Raw genomic sequence first — 16694 nt, 5'->3', positions numbered from 1 at the left:
TTTCTTTATTTTTTTTAAAAGATTTATTTTATTTATTTCAAAGACAGAGTTACAGAGAGAAATAGAGACAGAGAGAGAGGTCTTCTATCCACTGGTTCACTCCCCAGTTGGCCTCAACGGCCTGAGCTGCCTCGATCCGAAGCCAGGAGCCAGGAGCTTCTGCCGGGTCTCCCAGGTGGGTGCAGGGGCCCAAGCACTTGGGCCATCTTCTACTGCTTTCCCAGGCCACAGCAGAGAGCTGGATGGGAAGAGGAGCAGCCGGGACTAGAACCGGCGCCCACATGGGATGCCAGCACTTCAGGCCAGGGCTTTAACCCATTGCACCACAGCGCTGCCCCCCACCCTACCCCAGCTGTGGTTCTAGAAACGTCCTTTCCCCCTTAACAAAATTCAGGACCTCCTAGGTATGGTTTGTGGAAGGAACAATGAAGACAGTGGCCCTTCCCCACTGCAGGCCCAACCAGCCAGGGAGAGAGGCCCCCGCCCAGCTGTCCAGCCCCCCACTGTGGGCAGAGCGCATCCCGGGTCTGGAGAGGAAGAGACCTAGCAGTGACCCTCAGCAATGACCAGCACACTAGCGGGGGCCTGGCCTGGGGGGTTGCTCACCACATGTCCATCTGCCAGGTTGAAGGTCGCAAGCTGGGTCCAGGGAGAGGAGGGACTGGGGCTGGGGAGCAAGGGGGCTGGGCCCAGGGCAGGCAGCCGCAGGGTAAGGGGGCTGGGTGAGGCAGAGGCCAGGAGGGGCTGAAGGAAGCCTGGGCCCTTGACGTCCACTCCACTGTTGTCACCAAGCCTGGGACATGGGCGGGGCAGCCCCGGGCTGGGGCAGGGCTGCTGCAGGACGGAAGCCGCCAGCAGGAAGGAGCTGTGGCTCGCAGGACACGCCGGCCGGCTCAGGCTGGGTGCTCAGGGCTGCTGCCTGCCGGCAGGCTCTCCCTGCTGGAACTTCCCAGTCCCTGGGCAGGGCCCTGCAGGCTGGACCCTGGCCAGAGAACAGCAGGAAAGCGTTCAGGAATGAAGAGGGCAGCACCTGCCCACCCCCTCCCCCCGGGGCCCTTTGTCCCCAGAAAGTGGTGGGGGAGGGGAGGGGCCTTCCCCAGGAGGAGCTGGGACGGCTGCGGGCCTGTGACAAGGACAGCATCGCCGCGTCGGCCACACTGAACTGCACACACCTGGGGCCCCCGGCTCGGTGAGCAGCTGTCCAGGAGGCCAGGCCCAGGACCCAACGAGCAGGCGCTCAGAGCCAGCGACAGGCTTGGGCTGGGTGTGCTGGGATGTGCAGCTGCAAGGCCGTGGACAAAGGGCAGAGACCACAGGCAGAGGGGAGCCGAGGCTGGGACCCAGCAAGGCTGCACCCCAGAGGGGTCCACATGGGCGCAGGTGGACAGGGACCAAGAAGTGAGTCAGGGGGGACGGGCAGTGAGAGGGCTCTGAGCTGAACCTCAGGGCAGGGACCCTGCTGGTCAAGCCCCTCTGACCTCAGGTCTGACTCAATCCTGTTCGGGGCCCATGCAGCAAGGAGACAGCTGGGGACAGGGTCCTGCTGCCCCAGAGCCCCTCTGTGGGGAGCAGCGCCCCGCCCCCATGCCTGCTGCCCTCACAGACACCCGAGCTGTGGTCAGGGCAGGCTGCAGGACACAGCGTGACCTCAGGATGTCCCCCACACCGGCCTGAAACTGGCCTGTACCTGCAGCTCTGGGAGCCTGCCGGAACCCAGCTCCCCACCTGAGATCCAAGCAAGGCAGAGTTCAGGTCGCTCGCCTGGCCGGCCGCTCCCGACGCTGCCCCACTTTGCAGCGTCCTCGGGCCAGCCCTGACCCGCCCGCACCACAGCCTTCCCGTCTGTAAGACGAGAGGGACCAGAAGGCTCTGGGCTCCCTCCTCACCCCTCCCGGCACACCTGTGGGTGCCTGGCCCTTGCACAGTGGCGGGGTCCCCCACAGGGGCAGTGCAGACAGACGGGCCGACAGGCACGGAAGTGGGCGGTGGCACCCGTGACTGCTGGGACAGGACGGGTGGGCAGGAGCTCGGGGGGGGACGCCGGAGCTGGTGGTAAGGGCCATCCCTCCTTCCACCCCGGGCACCGGCTCTTGCCCACAGGTCAAGTGCCAGGGGTGGCAGCTACCAGTGAGCGTCCGCCGGTGTGAAGCTGTGACTTCTGGCGCACGCACCTGGGCTTTGCGGTGAGCCTCGTTCTCTCCAGTGAGGGCCAGTGCGCCAGCATGGTGTAACTCCCTGTCCTGTGAGAAGCCAGGCAGGGAGGGGTGTCCTGGGCAGCCAGGAGCCAGGGGGTGGCCCCAGGAGGGGGAACCCGGGACCAGGCCACTCTGTTTCTCCAGCCCTGAGTCCCGGAACAAGGAGACCTGGGCCCAGGCTGGGGAGGCCATGCAGCGCAGCCGGGGTGGGGCAGGGACCGCGCCTGGAACAGAGGCTGTGGGATCGAAGGCATCCCGGCTGAAGCTGTAGCAGGTGCAGAGGCGGGGTGGGGCTCAGGACGGCAAGCTGGAGGTGGAACGGAAAGGTGAGGGTCTCAGTAGCCGGGAAGGAGTGGAACACAGGGCCCCTGCAGACCTGGGCCTCCTTGGGACCACGCAGGACTCGAGCCTGCCCGAGTTCTGGAGCAGGTGCCAGGGCCTGGGGCACGTCGCTGCCTCCGGGACACATACTCCACTCCACTTGCCCACAACTGCAGCCCTCCTGCAGGGAGCACTGCACATGGAAGTGGCCAGTGCGGGGGGGCGGGACCCTGTTCCTGTCCTGCACATGGAAGTGACCAGTGGGGGGGCCGGGACCCTGTTCCTGTCCTGCACATGGAAGTGGCCAGTGCGGGGGGGGGGCTGGACCCTGCTCCAGTCCTGTACATGGAAGTGCCCAGTGCGGGGGGCCTGGATCCTGCACCTGTCCTGCACATGGAAGTGGCCAGTGTGGGGGCTGGACCCTGCTCCTGTCCTGCACATGGAAGTGGCCAGTGCGGGGGGGGCTGGACCCTGCTCCAGTCCTGCACATGGAAGTGGCGAGTGGGGGGGCTGGACCCTGCTCCTGTCCTGCACACGGAAGTGCCCAGTGAGGGGGGCCTGGATCCTGCTCTAGCAGGACTGTAGGAGCCAGGCAGCCCAGCAGGCCCTGTGCCCCTGCTCAGGGGCGGGGCCAGGAAGTCAACTCCCCGGGCCACAGGCCTGCCTCCTGCCTGGCACTGCCTGGCGCCACTCTGCAGGCATGGACACTGCTGCCCACGGGGCAGGAAGCACCTGGAACAGGCTGCAGGGCCTCCCGGCCCAGCCCTGCCCGTGTGATCTCGGGAGTCCAAGTGCTCTCTCCCCAGAGGCAGATGGCACGTGGCGAACCCACTGAGGAAGGCAAGGTTGGCCTGATGCCAGGAGCCAGGGTTCCCTGGGGGGTGCGCGACCCCCAAGGGGGCCACCAGGCGGCCAAGGTGCCGGGGAAGGCTGCAGCAGGAGGCAGCTGGGCAGCAATGCCGGCTGCAGCCCCTCGCCATGTCCCTCCCACGGGGCGGGGGGCTCCTGCCCACCACCCACAGCTTCAGTGCCGGTTCTTCATCCCGGCAGAGCAGGTGTGGGGCTCTGGCCCAGCCCCCTCAGCCTGGAACCGCCACCTGTCGTTCGCTGGGTGGTCACCTGCGCCATCCTGTGACACTGGCCAGCGTGTCCGCAGAGTCTTCTGCAGCCCTGCCCCTCTTCCACAGCACCCCCCCCGAATTCCCCCTCCGGGGATGAGGGAGGCGAGCGTGGCTCTGAGAGCCTCCAGCAGAGAAGCCGGTTCCAAGTTCCCGTCAACAGCACTTGGCAGGCAGCTCAGCCCCGCCCCGAGGCCTCATTAGGCAAAACACAGCACCTCGGCGCGCAGCGGGAGGCTTGCCGGGGCTGGCGCTCCCGGCAGATCAGAGCAGCCGCCCAGCCGGCCCACGTGCGCTGTCACAGCCACACGGCACTGTGGTCACAGACCCAGGGTTCGGGCCCTCGCCCGGCCTGTAGCAGCGCCACCTCTCTGTCCACACACAAAAGGGAGGTGGGGGTCTTCCTCTGGGGTCGTGAGGAGCGCCCAGGAGGTGCCTGGCTCACAGCTGGGCTAGGCAGGGGCAGGGCTGCTGACCCCAGGCCGAGTGGGCAGGGGTGCGGCTGCAGCTCCCGGAACTCTGCCCTGGGAGTCCAGAGCCATGGCGGCCGGAAGGAAGCAGGGCACTGCTTGATTCTCTTTTAATTTTGCTTTATTTACTTGAGAGGCAGAGAGACAAAGAGTGCCTCTCCGCTGGTTCACTACGCAGCTGCACACAGCGGCTGGGGCTGGGCCAGGAGCTCCATCCCCGTGTCCCACAGGGCGGACAGAGACCTAAGTACTTGAACCACGCATCCGCGTAGGGGCCCCAGAGGAAGCTCCTGGCTTCCAATCAGCCGAGCTCCTGCTGTTGCGACCATTTGGGGAGTGAACCAGCAGATGGAAGAACAGTCTGTCTCTCCCTCGTCTGTAACTCTCTCTCTCTCAAATAAATCCATAAATCTTTAATAAGCAAGTAAATATAAAGAAATGCTCACGTCCTGTAGCAGAGCACCTGGGTTCAAAACCACCACTGGCTCCTGACTCTGGCTTCCTGCTACAGCCTGGGAGGCGGTGGGACGGCTCAGGTGACTGGGTTCTCACCTCCCAGCAGAGACCTGGATGGAGTTCCGGGCTCCCAGCCCCAGCAGGTGTAGGCTTTGGAAGAGCGAAGCAGTGCTTGCTGTCTCCCCAGGCCGAGTGGTGGACAGGATTTTCCGCCTGCCTTTTTCAAAGCCTTGCTCTACTGCTGAGACCTCTCAGGGTCGGGAAGCCTGCCTGCGCAGCCTGCCCGCGCAGGGAAGCTGTGCACTGAGCAGCCTGGCTTCCCTCCTGCCAGCCAGTCACCTGCAGGCTGCCTTGCAGGGGTAAAACCGCTACAGCAAACCGGCCCGAGCGCAGAGCGCATCCAAAACGACCCGCCAGGACCCAGACGCGGGGTGGGGTCTGCACGTAACTGTTGGGAGCAGGGAAAACGGACGCGTTGGCATCAGACGAGGCGGCTGCGTCCTCACCTGCCCGCAGGAGCCGACCCATCGCATCTTGAGTCGCAAGTCGAGAAATATAGGGCAACCACAGATTTATGCAAAACAATTCAATAAAGCCCCGAAAGAACTAAAGTGTGTGATTCAGGGGCGGGCCTTGGTCTGCTCTTTCTTCCTTTTTGAAGACTGATCGATTGATTTGGAGGACAGAGGAACAGAAAGAGAGGGAAAGGGAGAGAAAAAGAAACTTTTTTTTTCCCCAAAGAAACCTTTTACTTAATGGGTACAAATTCCACAAGTACAACTTTAGGGATACAGTGATCCTTCCCTCATACCCGCCCTGCCACCCCCACTGCCACCCCTCCTGCTCCCTCTCCCATTCCATTCCATTTTCCATTAAGATTCTTTTTCAATTAACTTCATACACAGAAGACCAACTCTACACTAAGTGAAGATTTCAACAATCCACACACACACACACACACACACACACACACTGAGAACTGGTTTTACAGTTAACTCTCATAATACAACTTATTGAGGACACAGGTCCTGCATGGGGAGTTAGTGCACGGTGACTTCTGTTGTTAACTTAACAAGTAACACTCTTGCGTATGACGTCAGTGACCACCTGAGATTCTTGACATGAGCTGCTTGGGCTATGGAAGCCTTTTGAGTCCACAAACTGTCAGTATTTGGACAAGGCCATAAGCAAAGTGGAAGTTCTCTCCTCCCTTCAGAGAAAAGTGCCTCCTTCTTTGATGGCCCCTCTTTCCACTGGGGTCTCTCACAGAGATCCTTCGTGTGGGAGAGAAATCTCATCCATTGGCTCACTCCCCACGTGGCTACGATGGCCAAGGCTGGGCCAGATTCAAGCCAGGAGCCTGGAGCTCCATCTGGGTCTCCCACGTAGGTCCCACGTGGGAGCAGCAGCCCCGGTTCTTGGGCGTCTTCTCGTCCTCTGCGGCCATCCCAGGAGGCCAAGCGGAGCTGGGACTCAAATCCAGGCCACACGCCCGCCCAGTGTTCTCCAGCTCAGCCCTCCGAGGCCTTGACTGTGTCCCGCTTGCTCGGCGACACGGCCCTCCCTGCTCAGCCAGGCAGGCTAAGCGGTCAGCAGCTGCCTTCAGGGTTACCAGAGGGACACGCCACGGTCTCAGCAACGGAGAGGGACATTTCTAGTCTTGCTGGCACCCGTCACGCCGGGGGTGGGGGTGTGGCTGGCCCGGTGAAGCCCCCCGAAGAGGGAGGCTGGGCAGCCAGGGAATCAACCCTTCTTCCCCTGTGGCGGCCTCAGAGGACCGTCGTTCAGCCGCTGGCGGTGCCCTCACGTTGGCCTCCTGTTGACGCTCATTGGCTGGTGACCTCCCCCCCGCACCGCGGTGGGAACAGCCCCCCCACCACGACGCAGGTCCCAGAGTCCTGGGCTGGCCCTGGACCCCTCTTCCGCAAGCAGCCCCTCCTGGTAAATAACCTCCTGGAATTCCCCCGATTCGCGGAAGCCATCTGTTTCCCCAGGGACAGCAAACTGGAAGCACCTGAGGGGCCGGAGCATGGGGGCGGGCGGGGGGCGGGACTGCCCAGCTGCCGGTGGGCTGCAAGGGGAGTTAGCAAAACCCCCGATGAGGCGGGTGGGGGCCTGGGGAAGAACAGAAGACGGGAGCCTAAACTGTGCGCAGGGCTGGGCCGCTCCGTGTGGTCCAGACTGTGAGTCTGTCTCCTCCTGCCTCGCTCAGAGGACATGGGGAAGGTCAGGAAGGGATAGGAGGACAGACAGCTGGGTGGACAGGTGTGTGGATGGACGGCTGGGTGGACAGGTGGGCAGGTGGGTGGATGGACGGCTAGGTGGACAGGTGGACAGGTGGGTGGACAGGTGGGTGGATGGACGGCTGGGTGGACAGGTGGGTGGGTGGGCGGCTGGGTGGACAAGTGGGTGGATGGATGGCTGGGTGGACAGGTGGGTGGATGGACGGCTGGGTGGACAGGTGGGTGGGTGGGCGGCTGGGTGGACAAGTGGGTGGATGGGTGGACAGGTGGGTGGACAGGTGGGTGGGTGGGTGGGTGGGCAGGTGGGTGGATGGACGGCTGGGTGGACAGGTGGACAGGTGGGTGGATGGATGGGTGGACAGGTTGATGGATGGATGGGTGGACAGATGGATGGATGGGTGGGTGGGCAGGTGGATGGATGGATGGGTGGACAGGTGGATGGATGGATGGGTGGATGGGCAGGTGGATGGATGGATGGATGGGTGGGTGGACAGGTGGATGGATGGACAGTTGGAAGAATGATGGACAGATGGGTAGAACAGTTAGATGAATGGACAGGTATTTGGATGGACAGACAGATGGATGGACAGATGGGTAGAACAGTTAGATGAATGGACAGGTATTTGGATGGATGGACAGATGGATAGATGGGTGGAAGGATGGATGGACAGTTGGAAGAATACATGGACGGGAGGAAGGATGGGTAGACAGATGGAGTGTCCTTTCCACAGACCCCTGGGAGAACACGGTGTAGACCCCAGAGTGTGTGCCCTAGCACTGTGTCCAGCAAACCCTCTGAAAATGGAAAGGCCCCACCCACCAGAGGCGGAGCCTGTGGCAAGGAGTCCCCAGGTGTCCACACATGTGCTGGGGCCAGGGTGCATGTGTGGGGCGGAGCCTCTCCACGCCTCACAGCCTTGCACGGTGGTGGTGGGGACACTACTGCTGCACCCTGGGCGTGGAGACCCAAGGCTCAGGGTAGCGGTGGGCACAGGCTGGGGGTGGGGTGCTCCCAGGACCCATTCCCCATGCCCAGGGTGTGAAATCCTGGCCTGCTGGGCTGGTTGGGGCCGTACATTTTCTTAGGCGTGGCGGTGACGGAGCAGGGCACTGCAGCTTGTCTGAGGCACCTGCCCTGTGCTGGCGCTGGGGCCCGTGGTGCACACACAGGCGCAGCCCTGCAGGAGACACGGGGAGCAGGCACATGGCTCCACCCTTCCAGCAGTGACAGCAACGGCAGAAACACTACTCAGAGCCCCAGAGGAGCACGGAACCGGGGCTGGTTCACAGTCGACCATCGCGCAAGCAGCTGTCTGTCCCGGTAGCCTACACAGGCACCGCGGTGAGGGGCTGGCAGGAGGAGGGCAGGGACTGTCCGCAGCGTGGGAGCCGGGGCCCCTAGGGTCTGACCTCCCCGACCCCCGCTGGCGACTGAGAAGGCACCGAGGGGTCCCAGCGGGGGGAGTGTGGGTTTCGTGTCAGGTGCACTTCCGGCCATGGGGAGGCTGCACAGGAGGCGAGGGGTGAGGGTGGCTGTGGGTGTCAGGGTGGGAAGCAGATGGGCCCAGGCTGGACAGAGGGAGGAGACTCCTGACACGTGGCTCTCTGAGGGGCGGCACAGCAGAGCACACATCAGCTCAGAACCCACCACTGCCCCTCACGAGGCCGGGCCCCAGCCCCCAGCACGGACGTTCCTGTCCAAACCACACGCCAGCCAGGCCCTGCCCTGCGCCTGCAGCTCCCCTTGCCAGCCACCGGAATTGACAGACACCAGCTGGGGCTCTCTGCTCCCTGGGTAACTCACCAGGACGTCCGGGCTCCCAAGCCCAGGAACCCCCAGTCTGGCCTCACCACCTCCGTGTTGGCCCTGCTCCCACCAGGGCGTCCCTCACTGGCCAACTCCTTCAGCTCACGTCCTTCTCACCGGCCCTCCTCCCCTGGAGCCCCAGAGCTGCCTCCTCCACCTGCCAGTCCCAGCCCACGGTCACCTTCCCTGGGTGGAAGCAGCTGTCTCTGTCACACGAGCTGGACAGGGACCCCGTGGAGACAGTGTCACCAGGGTCCAGCACCTGCTCACTGAGCCGGTTTGCTGGCTGCCTGGGGACAGGCACGGTGACAGCCCTAAGGTGGCACAGAGCTGAGCAGCCTGGGAGGAAGCAGTGCAGCCGCAGGACGTGGACTCTGATGAGAACAGGCAGCACTGCCGAGGGCCATGGCCGCTGCTTCCTCTCCTACAGGGATGTGGGTGCACCAGCAAAGGGTTCAAGGTACCTGGGGTATAGGACCTAGGTCTGGGGCGCTGGGGACGTGGGAGAGGGGCTGCGAAGGCGGACTGGAACCACGCTAGGAAGGCTCTTGTTACAGACAGACTCGGGTCCCCCCGGACTGTACGTCAGAGTTCTGACTCCAGTACCCCCAGAATGACTGTATTTGGGAAAAGGCCTTTAGAGAGGAAATTAAGGTTCACTGAGGTTCTGGGGTGGGCACTAGTCCAAGATGCCTCGTGCCCCCTACAGGGAGACCGACTCAGGCACACTCACATACAAACACCGAGCGGCTGGCTGCTGGGCAAGGCGAGGCCAGCCCTGGGCCGCAGCTCTGCAGCCACCACAGCCGTGAGGAAGCAAGCTTCTGTGGCCCAGGCGCCCGACCGGCGGCCCCGGCAGACTACCCCAGGGTTCGGTTCTGACGCGGTGAGACGCACAGCTGAGTCAGGACACAGAGGCCCTGACTGTGACGAAGGCCATCCCCAACAGGGCCAACTCACGGGGCAGTGGGTGGGACGGCCTCCTCCTCTCTTGCCTTCCTCCCAACCAGTGACGGACAGCAGCCAGCTCCCAGTGCAGGGCACCTGGGGGCACCTGGGGCTCCCCGGGGGAAACCGGCACAGCCAAGGGGGCCGAAGGAGCTGGGCGTCGCCCGGCGTCCCGGATGGGCTCCGGGGCCAGGGACCTTGAGGCAGAGCAGGGAAGCTGCGCAGAGGACTTGAGGCGGCCGTGGCTCCCGGCTGTCAGCTGGCACGGGCGCACCACAGTCACGTGAAAGCCTGGGTGGGGAGGCGTCTGGGGGTTCTGTGTGACCTCTGCAGCTTCTCAGTACTCCTAAGACTGCCAGGTAGGAAGTGCACTGAAATATTTTTTTATTTGACAGATAGAGTTAGATGGTGAGAGAGAGACAGAGAGAAAGGTCTTCCTTCCGTTGGTTCACTCTCCAAATGGTCACAATGGCCGGAGCTACACCGATCTGAAGCCAGGAACCAGGTGCTTCCTCCGGGTCTCCCATGTGGGTGCAGGGGCCCAAGGATTTGGGCCATCCTCCACTGCCTTCCCATGCCCTAGCAGGGAGCTGGACTGGAAGTGGAGCAGCTGGGACTTGAACCGGCGCCCATATGGGATGCCGGCGCAGCAGGCAGAGGATTAACCTACTGTGCCATGGCACCAGCCCCTAGACGTTCAACATTTGCTGCCATTCATTTGCGCAGGGGACAGCTACCTTGCTGTGCAAGGTAACGATGCAGCCCAGGGTCCTTTGGCCCTCTCCCTTCTGCACCGGGGTCTCAAGGATGGGCAGACGCTGGGGGCTTCGACTGGCGAGTGTGGGTGCTTGTGACCAAAGTCCTCTGTGCGTCGGGAAGGAGGGGCGGCTGTTCGTGGAGGCTACAGCCGGAGGCCCAGAGCTCTAGGACAGGTGGGAGGGGCGGGCTGGATGCCTGATGGTGGTCAGCAGGCTGGGGGGGGGGGTTGGGCTGCCTCACTCAGATGCCTGCCTGGAGCAGGGAGGGGGCCTTGCCCGTGCCCACAGGTCCCGGGCCGACAGTAGGACCCCTGTGGGCCAGGCTGCCTCTGCAAAGCAGAGTGGGCGTCTTTGGACACCGTTCCCTAGGAGGCATCTCTGCAGCGCCCTGGCAGTCTGTCCTTTGCCAGGCTTGGTGGGCCGGCGCACCCACGAACATCTGCGGTCAGAACTGGGAGGTCCCTGGGGTCACGCGCTCCAACCCCTCCCTCGGTTACAGATGCGACACGGCGGTCCCCAACTTCCAGCCTAGGAGGGATGGCTCATTGCCTGGAACTTCCTCTCCTCCTCCAATTGTGGTGAGGGAGGGGGACAGAGAGGGGCGCCCACGGCCCCAGCCATTTACCTGTAAGTTCAAACACCCCAGGACAGGGGCGCACTGGGCCGGTTTGCTAATGGCGGTGTTAACTAGCGTTTACGCAGCAGGCACCGCGTGCCGCAGCCCGCGCCCGCCCTCCCCAGCGCCCAGGCTGGCCCCAGGGGCGCGCCGCGGCGGTGCCGGGTCGACCTGTCCATGGCCGGCGGTGAGTCCCGGGCCTCAGCCTCAGCCCTCGCCCGGCCCGCCAGGCCGCGGGGCGCTCTGCGCCCGGGCGCGTCCGAGGCCGCCGGCGCCGGGCGTGCTCAGAGCCACCCGGAGCTCCGCAGAGGGCCCGGCGCTCCCAGGGGCGCACGCGGAGGGCCCGGCACGGGTGCCCGCCCACCTGCGGCGCCCGCCGAGCCTGCGCTCCGGCCCGGCCCTGCCCGCCGCCCGACACTGAGGCCAGGGGCCGAGGAGCCCCCGGGGGCGGCCCCGCGCACGCAGAGGCCGCGGCCGGGGCGGAGAGCGGCTCAGGTGGGGCGCGCGTGTCCCGGTCGCGTACGCTGTCGGGGGCGCTGTCCCCGCACCCGGCCCCGCCCACCTCCGCGTCCCAGCCCCGCGTGACTCGCCGTTCCTCCCTGGGCCGCCGTTTGTCGCCCCGGAGGCCTCCCTGAGCCCGGGCTCGCGGCCCTCGCGCGGGCTCGACCCCACGCGCCCACACTGCGGGGGCGGCCGCTGCGGCCTGGTCCGCGCCCCTCCCCCGCCTCCGGGAACGCGGACGCGCAGGGCGCGCTCGCACCTGGCCGGCGCCGGGCCCCGCCCCCGGGCCCCGCCCCCGGGCCCGCCCCCCACGCCGCACGGCCAATAGGAGGCGGCGACAGGCCCTGTGCGGGGCGACGCGCGGGGCGGGGCCTGTGGGGCCGGAGGGGAGAGCCCGGCGGGCGGCGGGCGCGGCCGGGCTTCGGCGGCGGTGGCGCAGGCGGCGGTGCGGGCACGGAGACGCAGCAGCCCGCGGCGCGACAGGGCCGACGAGGGCCCCGCAGCCCGTCGCAGCCGCCGCCTCGGTGCGGCCGGGCCGGGAGCGGCGCGGCGGGCGTGCGGCCTGTGAGGGCGGCCGGAGCGGCGCGGCGCCGGCGTCCTGTCAGGCGGCCGAGGGCGCCGCCGCGGACCGCGCCGAGATGATGCCGGTGGGTGCGGGCGGCGGCTTCCTCCGCGGGCCGCGGGCCAAGCCAGCCCTGCCTGCGGCGCCCGCCCCCGCGGGCCCGCGCAGGGCCGGCCGGGCGGGGAAGGAAGTGGCCTGGCGGGCGCGCCCGGCCGCGGCGCCCCCGGGGCGGGCAGGTGGGGGCGGCGGGGCCGCGGCGCCGGCCGGAGCGAGCGCACCGGCGGGGCGGCCCCGCGGCTCGCGCGTTCCCACGCTCGGGCCCGCGGCCCCGGCGGCCGCGGGGGGCCTTTGTCCCGGGCCCAGGTTGCCTCCCCCTCCCCGGGGTCCGGGTGTCTGCGGGTCGCCGTCGGGGCTCCGGGGGAAAAGCGGGGCCTGCGTGTCAGGAGGGGCGGCCTGGCCCGCGGGGCTGCCGGGGGAGCAGGTGCTCCCGAGTTGTGCCGGAGGACCGTGGCCTTGCCGCGCTGCCCCCAAGGACGGGGCGCCCCGGTGGCCGCTGCTGGCGCTTCCTGGCGGCGCGCGGCGTTTGCGGGGCCCCGGGCTTGGCGGCGATGGAAGGCGTTGCGTGCGGCGGGCGCCGGGCTGCGTGACCTTGGGTAGGCCGAGTCCCTGAGCCCCGCGGCCGGCGGCCGGCTCCCGCGGCGAACAGGCCTTCGAGGTTGGAGTTGTGGTTTTAGCCGTGCGGGCTGAGGCGGCCGCAGCCGCTCGCTCGCTCTGGCTGGGTTTAGGGTGCAGGTGTAGCGGGGGGGTGGGGTGCCTGTGGAGTGCGTGCCTGGTTCGGGAAGCTGGCTCGCGCTCCCCACGCGGGACCGCCGGACCCGCAGGATGCCTTCCGAAGGTTGCTGGGCCCTCCCAGTTTCCGCAGGTTTCCCTGGTGGTCACGTGCTGCCTGTTTAAAAGCAGGCCCAGGGGCTGCCTGAACCCTGCACATTTGAGGCGCATGCCCTCCGGCTCGGTGGCCCCTCGGGACCCTGCAGGGTTGCCGCCTGCGTGCGCGCCCTGGGGCTCGGCTGGGGATGCCCCGGTTTGAAGGAGGTGCCATCCTTACTGGGTCGTGCCTCACGCTGGGTGCCCAGAGCGTAAATAAGGTTCTTTCTCTGTTGTACGTTTGGTGTTAATCATCCTGGTGAATCATTAAAGAAAACATTTTTATGTAGTTAGCGTAGGGCAGCGCTGCCAGGGGAGGTGTGCTGCGAGCCATAAGTGCAGTCTTAGATTTTTCTAGTCACTCCATGGGAAGTGGTGTAAAGGTGTTAATTTTAATGTTTTTAATTAACTCAGGGTATCCGGAATATTATTTTAACGTGTAGTCAGTGCGGAAAAAGCCACCAACATGGTGTATCACTTTCCTAACACGACTTGGGGATACTGTGTGCCGCGTTCAGACCGGCGTGTGTCCAGGGCCGGCAGCTGTGTGGTTGGTGACTGCCACCGTGGGCAGCGCTGGTGTAGGGTGTGTGTGTTTGAAGTCTTCAGTCAGTGTGTGGTGTGTGCGGCACCTTACTTGATCAGAGCTCAGGTCTTGGGAGGAGCTGGGAGTAAGGCGGCCTTCTCAGCTGACACAATGGCTTCTTTGTGGGAGTCTCTGCTTGTTAGACAAAGTTCCTTGACTTTCTGCATTTAAACAAAGTTATATTTTGGAGTTTTCCCTTATGAAAGCAGTGGGCGTCCTGGGAGGTGTAGTCACTCCGCTTTCTGTTAACGGGTAACTGCTTAAAACATTTCCCGGGCCGATGTGGTGCAGTGGTGAGTCTGCGGCGCTGGCACCCGCTTGGACGCCAGCTTGAGTCCTGGCTGCTCCGCTTCTGCTCCCTCTTCCTGCCGATGTGCCTGAGAAAGCGCCAGGAGGTGGCCCAGGTGCGCGGGCCCGCGCCTCTATGGGAGAGCTGGGTGAAGCTCCTGGCTTCAAGCCTGGCCCAGCCCCACCTGTTTTGCCCATTTGGGGGAGGGGTAGACCAGCAGATGGAAGATCTGCCTCTTCCTCTCTAACATTGCATTTCAAATAAACAAATTCTGTAAAAAAAAAAAAGTATATATTTAGCTTTCATTCTGTAAACATTCACTCATTTCAAGTATTCATTCCCACAACTATGTAAATCTTAAATATTTAATGACAGAGATCTTCTGTCCACTTGTTCACCTCGCAAATGCCTTCAGGAGCCAGGAGCTCCACGTGCGTCTCCGTGTGGGGGCAGAGGCCCAAGCACGTTAGCTGGCATCTGCTGCCTCCCGGGTGCATCGGCAGGGAAGTGGACCAGAAGCAGAGCGCCAGGATGCCAGCCGGCACTCCAGTGTGGGATGTGGCCCTGCCGCCATGCCTGCCCTGTAGAAACGTTGTAAGGTGCCAGAATACGGCCATGTCCTGTAACTGACAGACAATGAACTGGAACGAGCAGGCTTGTTCTGGACCTCACTCGTCAGCAGCGGTGACCTTTAGCTTTAAGCTCTGTGGGTCTCCGTCTCTCACCTGTGAAGCGAGTCAGACCTGGTGGCTTGCGTGAGTTTATGACCAGTCCAGCAGTTGACACGTGGCAGGTGCTTTGATGAGGGTCTGTCGTTGGCTGCCTCAGGTTGAGGCCAGCGATGCTTGTGCTGGGAGCCCGTCAGTATTCTCCTTGTGCCCACCTATCTGTGTGATAGGGCAGATAGTGAGAACTCTGCTATTATTATGAATTAAGTTACTTGATAAATTGGATTAAAAAATTAGAGTTACAGAGAAAAAGGTCTTCCATCCACTGGTTCACCCCCCAAATGGCTGCAATGGCCAGAGCTGCGCCGATCTGAAGCCAGGAGCCTCCTCCGGGTTGCCCATGTGGGTGCATGGGCCCAAGCACTTGGACCATCTTCTGCTTTTCCAGGCCGTTAGTGGGGAGCTGGATCGGAAGAGGAGCAGGAGGGAAGTGACCTGGCACCACATGGGTGCTGGCGCCACAGGTGGAGGCTTGGCCCACTACACCACAGCACCAGCCCTGATGGGTTGGAATTTATAGCTAACCAGTAAACAAGACACCGATGATTGGACAAGATTTTATTTTTAATCTCTGGTTTTGTTTTTAAAGGAGATATTTATTTGTGGGGGAGGGGAGATAATGTTGATCTTCCATTTCCTGGTTTATTCTGCAAATAGCCACAACATCTGGGTCTAGCCCAAGCCGAAACCAAGAGCCAGGAACTCCATCCAGGTCTCCCGTATGGGTGGCAGTACTTGGTCGTCTGCTTTCCCAGGCACATCAGCAGGGAACTGGATCAGGAGTGGAGCAGCCAGGACTTGAACCAGTGCTCTGATAGGGTTACCAGTATTGCAGGCATCAGTTTGGCTTGCTGTGCCACAGTGCTGGCCCCTGAACTCTGGTCTCTTTGAAACAAAGTTTTAAGAAGAATATAATCATTTAAGATCATTTGTTTCTTACATATGACTAGCCAAAATTTTCTCATTTTTTTGTGTTTGGAAGGCAGAGAGAGAAATACAGAGAGGTCTCCCATTTGCTGGTCTCTCTCCAAGTGCCTGCAAGAGCTTGAACTGGGAACACATTCTGGGTCCACCTCCCTCCCTGGCATGGGTGGCAGGAACTTGGTCACGTGAGCTGTCACCCGTTACCTCCCAGGGTGCACCAGGGCTACCTCCCGGAAGCTGCAATCGGGCCTGGAGCCAGGTCTGCAGGGATCCCGGACGCCGTGGGCACTGATGTGCCCTGCTTGCCCCAGCCCGAATGTTTCTAAGAGGGTCTGAGGGCTTGGCTCTGCTGATGGCTGCTGTGCAGCCGGCAAGTTTCGCAGCTGTTTCACTTCCTGCGATTCAGTTTGGTGACAGTGCGTGCTCAGCAGGCAGTGTTTGTCACCGTGTGTAGCGGAGGCTTTGTGCTGGTGGTCCTGTTTTTATGGAGAACTGAGGCTTAAGAGGTAGAGAAGCTTGGCCAAGGTTCCCCCCACCCCGCTATAAACGGTAAAACCAGGCTCTGAACCAGACCGTGAGACCGGAGCTGTTGCTGCCAGCTGCCCGTCCCCGAGGAGCCCGCTGGGACTGAGGGACTTTGCTGGAGGTGCCGAGTTGGACGTGGCTGGACTTCCTCCTGTGTGCTTGTCTCAAATGGAGCTCAGTGTTTATAAGCATCTCGGGGGGAATCTGGACAGTGACCACTCCCGCCACCCTGGTGCTGGAGACAGCTCTTCAGGTAAGCACGTGAAGTGTTTCCCTTCCTTCCTCAGGACCTGCGTGGACGTTGCTTGGGGTCTTTAGTTGGTCAGCACTTGAGTCGTTGCGGGGTCGCTGTGTTGGTGTCACATACGCGGCTGTCACCAGGCTTCGTGTGTGTGTGTGCGCGCACAGATGGGCACAGTGTCTCAGCCTCGTGGGGCGGTTGCCGTAGTCCTTTCACACACGACAGCTCTAGGATAGGAGAGGGGGATCAGACTGCCCCGATCCTTTCTCGTCTTGATTGCTCTGCTTTGTTTGAGAGCAGAGAGCGCTGCCTGTCTGGTCAGCAAAAGCTGCTGGTACCGGATTTGGTAAAGTATCTTCCTGGTGACGTAATATAGAGCAAAGACTGGAAAAGTTGAGGCAGTTTCCATTTAAATTCATCAAGGCATTTGAAACACTAGCATGCGGTCCCGTGCAGGACCTTGTTAGTGGCATTGTTGGTGT

At 63.1% G+C, this 16694-nt stretch overlaps 1 protein-coding gene and 1 long non-coding RNA gene across 6 annotated transcripts in view; one reads left to right on the top strand and one right to left on the bottom strand.

Annotated features, from left to right (window-relative positions):
* On the bottom strand, window positions 1–982 carry LOC127487885 (uncharacterized). The gene is made up of 2 exons (XR_007915154.2): window positions 607–982; window positions 1–238 (listed from the first exon to the last, which is right to left on the bottom strand). It is a non-coding gene; the product is annotated as an uncharacterized lncRNA (long non-coding RNA).
* A 10329-nt stretch (window positions 983–11311) lies between these two features.
* Window positions 11312–16694, top strand: part of PPP1R13B (protein phosphatase 1 regulatory subunit 13B) — a 91521-nt gene continuing 86138 nt past the window's right edge. Inside the window, exon 1 of one of the 5 annotated variants that reach the window (XM_051834837.2) lies at window positions 11312–11427. Coding sequence is in view for 2 of the 5 variants with exons in the window: in XM_051834842.2 (XP_051690802.2) it covers window positions 12072–12080 (9 nt within the window). In the remaining 3 variants the exon portion in view is untranslated. Of the gene's footprint in view, window positions 11428–11702; window positions 12081–13919; window positions 16225–16694 lie in introns of those variants that run through there. The other 4 variants (XM_051834842.2, XM_070065437.1, XM_008248623.4 and 1 more) reach the window with 4 other exon arrangements.

The sequence above is a fragment of the Oryctolagus cuniculus genome, chromosome 20 (assembly GCF_964237555.1).
Source record: "Oryctolagus cuniculus chromosome 20, mOryCun1.1, whole genome shotgun sequence".
NCBI classification, from domain to species: domain Eukaryota; kingdom Metazoa; phylum Chordata; class Mammalia; order Lagomorpha; family Leporidae; genus Oryctolagus; species Oryctolagus cuniculus.
Note: the sequence above shows the minus strand (reverse complement) of the source record. Positions and strands in the feature narration are given on the sequence as shown.